Raw genomic sequence first — 12100 nt, forward strand, 5'->3', positions numbered from 1 at the left:
AAATCAAAGGTCAGAGGTTTCAATGTCTCCCTACAGTCTGTCTCACCTTCACTCATTCATCAGTTCACATGTTGGTATTAAGTTGAATGAAGAGCAGTTTCTGTGGTCCTAGGAATGAATCCACATCAGCATTTTATCAAAGCAGACAAAAACTGGAACCTTGACTTACCATTAAATCCCACACATTAGATTCCACTGTTAGACACCTCAAAAGCTGTTGAAATGTCCACTAAAAACTGCATTTCTAGTGGGAAATATGCATATATTTACATAGACACACTTACAGGAGCTTTCTGGGTCCTCAAATTCACAGTTTTTGGAAGATTTTTCCATTTTCAAGGACCAGTCATCTAAATCTTGGCCTCTGCTGGAGCCATTTGATCATTTGGATCTGCTGGAAACAGATTTCATGGCTGTGGTAAAAACTTGTTTCTGTCTGAGACCTGCAGGACATTTAAAGACTAATAACCACATGCACACTAATAACATGAACTCATTGTACTTAAATATGAAGGAAAACAGCAGGTCTACTTCTCTCTCTCACTAATAATAATAATACTTTCAGTCCCTATCAGTGACTTCAGTATATTTGCTGTTTGCACTCTGTGAAGATGTTGTAAACCTGCTCAGGTTTAAACTCAGACATGAAAGGTGCAGGTTGGAATCAAAAGGAAAACCAGAAGACACTGGACAGAGTCTGTGGTTTTACCCTGAGGAGGGATTGAACCACAAAATCAAGGAGACTGTTGCAGAAAAGTAACCACTGAGCTAAACCAGTGCAACTATGCAGACAGGAAATCTGATGCTGCACTTCTTAATGAGACGTTGCAGAGCAGAAATGAACTTGCAGCTCTGCAACAATGTCTTTATTAGAGTAAAGGAGAATTTTGGAATCAGAGGGAACCATAAAAACACTGGACAGCACCCGTGGTTTGATCCCAGGGAGGGATGGAGATCAGCTAATTCTATAGAGAGAATTGATGGTCGAAGTAACCACTGAGCTAAACCAGTGCGTCAGAAGGAGCAGGAGAACTGCTTTATAAACACTGCTGTGTGTTCTGGTCTCAGCTGGAGGCTGAACAGCAGCAACTCATGGAGAAACGATTCCAAAATTCCCTCTGATTCCAAAATGCTCCTTTGCTCTAATAAAGACATTGCTGAAGAGCTGCAAGTTCATTTCTGCTCTGCAACGTCCCATTAAGAAGTGCAGCATCAGATTCAGCAGCTGTATAAAAGCAGGGTTTCCTGTCTGCACAGTTGCACTGGTTTAGCTCAGTGGTAACTTCGACCATCAATTCTCTCTGCAGAATTAGTTGATCTCTATCCCTCCCTGGGATCAAACCACGGGTGCTGTCCAGTGTCTTTTCTTCTCCTCGGGTCTGAGCTGACGCTATAAATCCTCAGTTTTCTCATAGAACAGTCAGTATTTACACAATAACACAGATCAGTTTGCTTACTGTTAAATTTAACACTGATTTCCCCGAGTGAGACCAATCTGACTGACACAACTAAACATCTGCTGTTGACTCCTGTCGTTGTTCTTCCTGATCTTTCTCCCTCTGAAGAAGTTTGTAAGACACAGAACTATACATGTTGCTGTAAACAGGCTGAAAATGAGCCATGAAAGCAGTCAGACGTCCAGCTGATCTCCGCCTCAACACTGATCTCTGTCGGCTGTTTCTATTTCACCTGCGTCAAGCTGCAAACATTTGGGATTGATAGAGAAGGTTTCCTGCTGCAGTGTAGAAAAACTCAAATTGAGGAAACTTTTGTGTCAGTGTTGGATGATGGAGACATTTTCTTCATGCGTTTATCAGCTGTGACTCACTTCACCACACAACTACTGCGGGCCTGCTAAAACATATTTCAACGCTCCTAAACGCCCCATTGGCTCCCACTGTGTCAGCGTCACTAGCAGACCTCAGGTCAGATTTTCAGAGGTGTATTTCTCTGCGTCACATATATATTTGAGTTTTCAACTGATCTGAGACCGCGTGAGTTGATTTCCTGTAGCGCATGCGCATAGCGGACAGTGAAACTGGTGTGTTGACAAATATCGGGGGAGGAGCACTGCGGCGTAAGTAGAGCTTTGTTCAGTCTGGAATATGTTCAGCACAATTTACACCATGTTATCCACAGAAGTGCGCGTCTTTTTGCGTAGTGTTTATTAGCTTTTGCAGTCACCGCCTCCACTAGAGCAAAACAAAGGAAGGTGCTTTGTTAAACATCTGTACAAACCGCTGGGGCCGAGTGGTTGTGTAGCAGAAAGATCCGTGTCAAGTAACAGCAATGATAGGTGGTTTCCGGTAAAACCCACAAATTAAAAAAATGTCTTTACGCAGTCACATCCACATTTCGCTGAGTTACACGGCTAAAATTTAAAAATTACAAACAACATGTAGAGACTGCTTTAATGCAAATGAAATCCGCCCTCATGACACAGTCCTACATTGCACATACGAACAGCCGCGTAGCTTTATTTCTGCACTTATTTTGAAATCTCGGCTGTTTCCGTTTCCACTCGTACCAACGTTCTTAGCTTGCTCGGGACCGACAGCTAGCTACCGCCAACATTTTCTAACACCGTTTCAGGTTTATTCTTCTGCCTTCAGAGTCACTGGTGTTAAAAGACATATCGATAGTCGATATTCTGTTGTTTGGAGTAAAGTTGGTAGCGTTTCTCTGTTAAACTCATGAACTTGTGTGGCAGTCTGGCTGTGGGAGCGAGTGAAGGCGGTCTCCTCGTCCAACACCTTCGCTAGAAATGAAGAGGTGAGTGGGACGGGCACGTTCGCCATTGTTCACTAATAACAACAGAATTAGGCAAACGCCCTGCTGACTAGCGAGCAGGTCATTAATTAAAAAGCTTTAAAAAAAAAAAAAAAAACATAACATGGCTTATCTCTTGTATTTCTCATGCATGAAGCCAACAGAAAAGCCCCGAACCAGACGGAAGTGTTACCGTCAACGAGGAAGGTAAAATGAGTAATCTATTACTTTGACTAATAAGATCTCTGTCTTGTGTTGTGAAAGCGTCTTTCAAATCTACCAAGGGACTGTAGTGTCATCTGTATGTGTACTACTTAGTGAAACATGTTGAGGTTCAGGTCCTGTTTTTGGTTTAACTGGTGGGGCTCAGACTGATATCATATGATAAAACTGCTGTGTCTCTGGGCTTGTTGTTACTACTGTAAAGCTGACTGATGTTTCCTGTGTGTTCTCCCTCAGGGTCTGTAGCTACAGCTGAGGATCCAGCAGCCATTGCTACCATTCAGTCTGCTGCCACCTTCGCTGACCAACCCATCAAATATCTCTTCAAGACAGAAGGAGCAGGAGGGCAGGTAGGATGGAGTATTATAACACTTGCAGTTAACCTGTGGGATGCTATTACAGACCTGGTCATACATTTTTCAGCTGCTATTTCCACCCAAAGGCACTGGTGGATAATCACATCTGATGTGATTTTTAAAACACATTTTTGATCAAATAAGTACATTTAAAGATGTGCAACTATGGCTCTGGTGCAGCCACCACTCTCTATCTGTAGTCACCACTCTGATGTGTCCCACCCACAGCGCTATCTGCCTGGTTACAGGTCACAACTACTAGCCTTTCAACACTGAAGGATAAATGTTAAAAGTTCTCCATTAATTAGATATGTGTTTAACGTAAGGAGAAAAAAAGGGCATTTTAACCAAATTTTGTGTTGGAGCTCTGTTACCCTAAATGTGGTACCAATATTTTAATTTTTACTTCACATATGTATTGGTTCCAAGTATCTTTTGTCAGTCTCTTTGATTACTAATAATTGGTGTTGACCCCCAAAAAACCATATCGGTCAGCCCCTACACCTAAGCACAAATACACTATTAATCAGGAAACTGCATGTCAGCATGACAACATAGTGAAAATAGATCTTCAGTTAACCTTGCAGGTGCCGAACTGAAATTTGAATTAAAACTTTTGAACAGAAACTAAATGTGATTTAGACTGTTTCATTGGTTGGGTTACAGCACATTAAGTAGTTTCCCACATGTCACTACAGATGCACACTGCAGAATCCACAGGATGTTTATGACCTTAGAGGTCATATGACCTAGCTAAAGCAGACCCCTCCGCATTCTACCCCACACCCCCTACAAAAACAAACATGCTCTGAGCTCTGATGGCTCACTTCATCTAATGGAAGCCTAAAAGTTAAAAGTTTTCAAGTTTCAAGATTCTGACTTGGTATGTGGGTGTGCTCTGCAGTGGTTTATGTGTCACCTCAGTGGTAATTAGAAATCAGCCACTCAGTGTGTTGTGCTGTGTTACAGGTGACCTACAGAGTGATCCAGGTGTCAGATGGCCAGTTGGAGGGTCAGACGGATGGAGCTGCAGCCGTCAGCCTGGTCGCTGGTTTCCCTGCCACCACTCAGGCTGTCACACAGGTGAGAGCTACGCTGGTTAACTACAAAGGAATACATTTCCAACCACTTCGATTTATAAAATATGCCTGAGCAAGGTTAAATACACTGACACCATGTATGGTTAAAGAGTAAGAACGTATGGATGGACAGTGGTGAACTGAGAAAAACTGGTGAATGAGAACGAAAAAACCCACCAGCACCTAAATTTAAACAGACCACGGCTACATATTTGTATAAAAGGTAAAGTCTTGATAGTACAGAAGACGAGTGTAAGTAGAATTGGTGCACACATTGTTACATTTCACAAAGGAAAAAGAACTTCCCTGCTATGAAAAGTCAATATGTCTGCCATGTTTGGGGTCACTTGGAAATGTCCTTGTTTTTGAAAGAAACGCTTTTTTTTCAATGAAGATAACATTGAATGAATGATAAATCCAGTCTAGACATTGTTAATGTGGTAAATGACTATCCAAAGTTGTTTAAATCAATCCAACTGGACTTTAAGAAGGTTCCTTGAAGACGTTTCACCTCTCATCCAAGAGGCTTCTTCAGTTCTGGTGGTGGTTGATGTTGCCTCAGCTTATAACCTCTGTGAGGTGTGGTCAGTGCTATTCACATTCCGACGACCATTGCCAAGGCCTGTCTGGCTCCTCAACGATGGTCGTTGGGAGCCAGGGAGAGCCAGGGAACTGGCTCTTCTGTGTTGAGCCATACAAGTGGCTGTTTGGTTTCCCCTATGTAGAGATCTGAGCATTCCTCGCTGCATTTAACTGCATACACCAGGTTGCTCTTCTGACTGTGTGGTGTGGGGTCTTTTGGGTGGACCAGTCTTTGTTTAAGGGTGTTATTTGGCTTAAAAAAGACAGGGATCTGGTGTTTGTTGAAGATCCTCCTCAGTTTTTCAGACAGTCCAGACACATACGAGATCACTATGTTGTTTCGCCTGTTCTCCTTCTCTTCAGTTCTCACTGGGTTGTTCTCCTTTCTGGATCTTGTGTGAGCCTTCACAAAGGTCCAGTCAGGATATCCACAAGGTGTGGATATATTCTTGTGGATGCATTCTTGTCTCATGCTAACGACCACCATTAGCATACGAGGGCTCGGTGAAACTCGCATTTCAACGACCCCCTTTGTCACTGCCTGGCTCCCAACGACCATCGTTGAGGAGCCAGACGGGCCTTGGCAATGGTCGTCGGAATGTGAATAGCACTGACCACACCTCACAGAGGTTATAAGCTGAGGCAACATCAACTACCACCAGAACTGAAGAAGCCTTTTGGATGAGAAGTGAAACGTCTTCAAGGAACCTTCTTAAAGTCCAGTTGGATTGATTTAAACAACTTTGGATAACCATAACCTGGATCAATGAGAAACTACACAGACATCGTGGTAAATGACTATTCTAGCTGGAAATGGCTGATTTTTAAGAGAATATCTACATAGGGGTACAGAGGAACATTTCCAGCAACCATCACTCCTTTGTTCTAATGCTACATTGTGTTAGCTAATGGTGTTGAAAGGCTAATTGATGATTAGAAAACCCTTGTGCAATTATGTTAGCACATGAATAAAAGTCAGTTTTTATGGAAAACATGAAATAGTCTGGGTGACCCCAAACTTTTGAACGGTGGTGTATGTACAGGTGTATTTTAGTTGAGATTCATTTGACACACAATATGGGATCACTGTTGACCTTTGGTGAAAAAGTAGTTGTGGTTCATTCACTCTGGGTTGTTGGCAGAAAATGCGAATGGCATCAGTGCGTAATAAAGTTAGAATTAAACAGGAGACAACAGAAACTGGTAAAAATATATCATAAAAAATATTTCGTCCTAGTAATGTTTACTCAACAATATAGTCCAACCTGTATGAATAGCTAGAAAGAAGCTACTTATGCGCCTGGATGTTAGCCATGTGGTCACCTTTAGTATTTACTATAAAACAATGTCTTATGCTGGTTGCAGGCAGTCTTTTCCCAGTCAGAGGGGTTGGAGGGAGATGGCAGCACTGAGACACAGTACACCTACTACCCTGCCACCATAGCAGACGCCACCACCGGCACCATGGTAACCACAGTGCAGGCGTCTGACACACTGCTGGGTCAGACCACACCCACAGGTAACTTCTGCACATATGTAGACTTAGCACAAAGCTGTGGCAAGGCAGGTGTACAGAGAACCTTGTGTCAAGTTTATCCTTATAAAATACAGCACAGTTTCTTTTCATCTGATACTTCCTTTGTCAAAGCAAAATCACAATAGTAACTGCGAATAATAAATGAAAGACATTTTCAACTTTTCAAAGAAGAGTCGTTTTTTAAAATTGTCCATAATTTTAAGGCTCTCTAGTGTGTGAATTACCCAAGATGCCCATGGCCGTCTTCTACGTTGTCTCTGCAGCTAACGATAAGCTTTTGTTTCACAGGTCAGCTTTATGTTATGATGTCACCCCAGGAGGTTTTGACGGGATCTAATCAACGGACAATCGCACCTCGCACTCAGCCATATATCGCGTAATTACATCATAATTTACAGAATTAGAGCACTATCATGTTTAATTAACAATAACAAGCTTCATCTAATTAGAAATCTTCTTCCTCCAGCAAGTGGAGCCGATATTTATTACAGCTTGATGCCTTTGTTCTGTTGTGTTTCTAGAAAGCAGGAGGCTCCTCGGGCCTCAAGAGATGAGAAACGACGAGCGCAGCACAACGAAGGTCAGTGCACGTCTAGTGTAAATGCTTTTTTGCCACAGACTTTTAGATATGGTGTCAAGTGTCAAATTCAAATGTTGTTTCAACAGTTGAGCGCAGGCGCAGGGACAAGATCAACAACTGGATTGTGCAGCTTTCAAAGACCATCCCAGACTGTAACGTTGACTACACCAAGACAGGACAGGTGAGTGTTCATTCAGCTCCGTCAGCAGACAGGAGCCTCAGATGGTGCTTTGTATTTTACAGTGGCAATGAAGAAGGACACAGTGGATGTGTGTTGATCTTTCTAACCTCTGTTAGCAGTTTTTTGCAAAAGCCTTCATACTCCAGTCGCTTAAAGGTAAAGATGTACAAAACATTCTTACATAAGAAAGAACTGAAAAAAAACTTGTGATTTGATTTCATTTAAAAAAAAATCTTTTAGAGCAGTCTGTCTTTAGTGAAGCATTTTAGCATTGCTTCAAAATACTCTCCATCCATATGAAGGCACCTTAAAGACATACACTACCGGTCAAAAGTAGTAGAACGCCCCACTTTTCCCAGTTTTTATTGAAATTCAAGTAGTTCAAGTCCAGTGAATATCTTGAAATGGTACAAAGGTAAATGGTGAACTACCAGAGGTTAAAAAAAAGTAAGGTTACCCAAAACTAAATAATAATGTACATTTCAGAGTCATACAAAAAGGCCTTTTTCAGGAAACAAGAAATGGGTTAACAACTTAAAGCTGTTCTGCAGCAGTGGAGGTTGATCAAGCCTTGAAAGTTAGTGCTACCAAATCTACAGGTGTCCCAACTTTTCTAGATTACTTACAACCCCCTCTGTCTGCATGAAAGTAGTGTTGGAACACACCGTGGCACCATACCCTCCAGAGCATTATTTGAACAGTACTGTACTGCAGAAAGTAGTGTGTTGCTATAAAAATGGGGAAGAAAAGGCAATTAACAATAGAAGAGAGACAGATCATCATAACACTTAAAAATGTAGGTCTTTCCTACAGAGAAATTGTGAAGAAAGTCAAGATGTCAGTGAATCCAGTTTTCTTCACCATCAAACGGCTCAGAAACTGGAGGAAACTCTGACAGGAAGAGGTCTGGAAGACCCAAAGCCGCAACAGAATCAGAAGACAAGTTTCTGAGAGTGAACAGCTTGGTGATAGAAGCTCACAGGACAACAGCTTCAATCACAGCTTAATAGTGGTCATAGTAAGGAGTCTCAGTTTCAACTGTGAGGAGAAGACTTAGAGTTGCAAGTTTGACAGGTGGAGTTGCAGCAAGAAAGTCATTGCTAACACGTCAGAATAAGAAAAAGAGGCTTGCCTGGGCCATGAAACACCACCAATGGACTACTGAAGACTGGAAGAAAGTATTATGGACTAATGAATCAAAATTTTAAGTCTTTGGTTCATCACGCCAGATTTTTGTACGCCGTCCAGTAGGAGAAAGGATGGTTCTTCAGTATGTGACATCAACTGTCAAACATGGAGGAGGAAGTGTGGTGGTCTGTGGCTATTTTATTGGATCCAGGGTCGGTGACTTGTACAGTGAGAGGAACCCTGAACCAAAACGGCTACCACAGCATTCTGCAGCACCATGCAGTACCCTCTGGTATGTTCCTAGTTGGTCAATAGTTCATCCTACAGCAAGATAATGACCCAAAACATCAGCCCAAGCTCTGCCAGAACTACCTTAGAAATAAAGAACCAGATGTTGAGCTTGAAAACATGGAGTGGCAGCACAGTCTCCAGACTTAAACCCCATGGAGCTGATTTGGGATGAACTGGACAGAAGAGTGAAAGCAAAGAACCTACAAATGCCAAACATTTATGGGAACTTCTGCAACAGAGTTGGGAAGAACTTTCTGAACAATATTTGATTTCCATGGTGGAAAGAATGCCATGAGTGTGTTCAGCTGTTATATCTGCCAAAGCTGGCTACTTTGAAGAGTCAAAAGATTAGAATACATTTTGGTTTCTATGTTGATTTTCTTAACTTCATTTGTTTATTTGTTCTATGCTTTCATTTCAGAGTACAATAAGACATTAACATGCATAATTTCCAATAAAAACTGGAAAAATTGGAGTTTTCTAAAACTTTTGACCAGTAGTGTATATCACATGACCATTTACTGTGAAAGAGTAATGTGGTCGGAGCGTGATGAATCAGAGAACGACACGTAGTGAGAGATAAGACCCAGTCATAAAGAGAATCTGTCTGTGACACTGGAGTCAGCGGCGTTTCAAAAACCTCTGTTTTATGGTATTTAAACTGTGGAATAGTGTGGATGCTCAGTGTAAACATAATGAAAGTTACATGTTTTGAAACGTAAACATGTTAGCATGAACAAAGCTAAAAGACCATTATGCATTGTGTTTCAGAGTAAAGGGGGGATCTTGTCCAAAGCCTGCGATTACATCAAGGAGCTTCGACAGAGCAATCTGAAGCTGGGGGAAGATATCAGTGTTCTGGATCGTCTCAGGATTGACAACCAGCTACTCAGACAGGAGGTATGACGGACTGAAGCTGTAAAGTGTCTTCAGTTTTTCCACTTTGCAATACTGATCTATTCCTTCACAGTTGAATGAAAGTAATGATAGAGACAGAGCTTCTTTACACAAGCTGCTGCATGACTTGCCAGCTTCAGAATATAATTCAGCTCAATCTAAACCCAATGATTTCTAAAAAATAAAGTGGTCTAAACAGCATATCGCTCAGAATTAAACATAATGATGTAACCAAGGATTATCAATGTTGAGTTATCTGCCCATTACTCTCTGGATAAGTTCTTTTAGTAGTTTGGTCTATAAAATGTAAAAAAAGCATGTCTTGTTTGTCCAATCGATAGTCTAAAATCCAGTTAACTATACAGTAAGACTTGGAAGGCTGCATAAAGTCACATTTTAGACACCAGATATTGGGTTTCATGTGTTTCCCTGCCAATAAATCACTTCCGTAGACAATAACTAACATTCCCATAAAACAAAAATTATCAGTCTAATCTCCCCATTACCACAGTTACACATATCTGAGTCATGGTCTTTGCCTTCCTTATACAAAGTCCTAAGTCAGCTCTTTATGTTCATTGTTCTGACATTTCTGTTGTGTTTTGTGTTGCTCAGGTAGAAGACTGGAAGTCCAAGAATCAGATCCTGAGAAATCTTTTGCGACAGCATGGCATTGTGGGATCATCCACCACAGACTCCCAGTAGAAGCCTGTTGCCATTGGGTATTTGAAGGCAACCACACATGGGCCAAAAGAATACTTGAAATGCATTTAGATACTTTATATGTGATCGAACGTGCATGAAATAGGGGAAAATAACTGAATATTGTCATTAATATTCAAATCCAACTTCTTTGCTAAATGACACCCTTAAAAGTTGTTTTTGAAGCTTTTTACAACATTGCAAAGTTTTGCTCTGTATTTACAGTACAATCATGATAATGCAGAGAGGAAAAAATCTGCTTCACAAGTCACATTGGTTTAGCAAAGCCCTCATTGAATGCCTTCCTCAACAAACATTCTGATTGTTAGTAAGCGTCCAGTACAGTAAGCTCGAAAACATGACCAGCTTCTCATGTTCCCTTTCTTTTCCTAACCTCTGAGGTGTGTACTACGAAGCAAGGTTAATGGCCAGAGTTTTCAGTATCATGAAGATGGCTGTCTTTGAACCTGCTAAATTACCGTGGTAACTGGTGCTGCTCCTGACCTGAGCAGGATGATGTTCTGTTCTGTGTTGGATTGCTGCGGGCTGTAAATCACATCATCCTTTCACTACCTGATCCTCTTTGAGTGATACAGATCATCAGCTGAGAATATCTGCTCAGTGCCCTGAATGAAGCCCTGCAGTTACAGTATTGCATACTGTATGTGTTGTGTTGCTATGGGAACCTACACACATTCAGTTGGTGCGGATGCAGAAAAAACTTAAAGTTTTATTTTTGATCCTAATTTGCTGTCCCATCTGCAGCTAATAGATGACAAAATTACTAAGTTTATTGGTATTTATCACAAAGACAATTGTATCAGTAACATTGATTTCACTTGTATTTGACCGACAACTAGAGTGATGATGAGACCTACATGTACTTGTTGAGCATCATGTTTAAATGAATGAAGTTTAAAGTGAGGGTTCTAATGTGCAGCTGTCATGTTAGAAATAAGCGGCAGCATTCATCGGTAGAATAAATCTTATCAACTTACTCGATTATCAGATTTTTACCCACATTCCTCTCTTGCTTCATTTGTAGTAACAGTGCTTTTTGTTGTAATACATTTTTTCTATTCCTCACACTTCTGTATTATAACAGTCTGTTCCTTGTGACTCCATTTTGTGTAGAAGAAGAGTCCGTTTTATGGGTGCTTGCATAGACCTTGAAGAAAGCCTGGGTCAGCAAAGAAAGTGGAAATCCGCTATCATGACACCCATTACCTGTTTAGGTCTTGTCAGTCAAACCGGCTTATACAAAGAAATCCTGGTTAGATCAAACTTGCTTTGTAGCACACCTCTCTGCAGTCCTGTGCATTTCTGTATCAAAAACACTCTTGTTAATGTCTCCAAACATTGTATTCTTTCATTGACGTCTTCTATCAATATTACTTTGACCAGTCGATACCAAGTTTGTCATTAAGTTCATAGTCCTGCACATTTTGCTTTGTATTTTTCTATGTTTCATGAAGCCTCATTGGGGACAATAATTGCATTGCAACAATGTAACTAACTAAGTACAGGAGTTGGTAAGCATCGCATTGTAGGTAGGCTATGTATGTCTTTATAATAAAAAATATCAAATAACATACTATGTCATCAGCCACTTTCAATTGTGTTTATTAAACTTGATAAATTGGTTAAACGATTAAGAACTGATTTGCTTTTTGTTTTTTTAAATTTATATCATTGCATTTATCTTCATGTCTGTGTACATCTGGACGTTTACGAATGAATGTCTTATTTTGAAGGGTCTGTCCGGAACTGCATCCC

The 12100-nt window shown here is 40.9% G+C and overlaps 1 protein-coding gene across 1 annotated transcript; it reads left to right on the forward strand.

Annotated features, from left to right (window-relative positions):
* The first annotated feature begins 2033 nt into the window (after nucleotides 1-2033).
* usf1 (upstream transcription factor 1) lies at nucleotides 2034-11975 on the forward strand. The gene is made up of 11 exons (XM_023288808.3): nucleotides 2034-2077; nucleotides 2711-2772; nucleotides 2927-2976; nucleotides 3229-3341; nucleotides 4317-4430; nucleotides 6374-6527; nucleotides 6834-6921; nucleotides 7067-7125; nucleotides 7212-7306; nucleotides 9497-9625; nucleotides 10238-11975. Exons 2-11 carry the CDS (start codon nucleotides 2765-2767, stop codon nucleotides 10325-10327), a joined length of 900 nt encoding a protein of 299 aa, XP_023144576.1. The 5' UTR covers nucleotides 2034-2077; nucleotides 2711-2764; the 3' UTR covers nucleotides 10328-11975.
* The last annotated feature ends 125 nt before the right edge of the window (nucleotides 11976-12100 follow it).

Source organism: Amphiprion ocellaris, chromosome 7, assembly GCF_022539595.1.
Source record: "Amphiprion ocellaris isolate individual 3 ecotype Okinawa chromosome 7, ASM2253959v1, whole genome shotgun sequence".
NCBI lineage: Eukaryota > Metazoa > Chordata > Actinopteri > Pomacentridae > Amphiprion > Amphiprion ocellaris.

Excerpts from the sequence above, each read along its gene's own strand:
- usf1 (XM_023288808.3), top strand. Across the intron at positions 6,528-6,833 it reads GGGTCAGACCACACCCACAG|GTCAGCTTTATGTTATGATG; the intron begins GTAACTTCTGCA and ends TTTGTTTCACAG. Across the intron at positions 6,922-7,066 it reads CGCACTCAGCCATATATCGC|AAAGCAGGAGGCTCCTCGGG; the intron begins GTAATTACATCA and ends TTGTGTTTCTAG.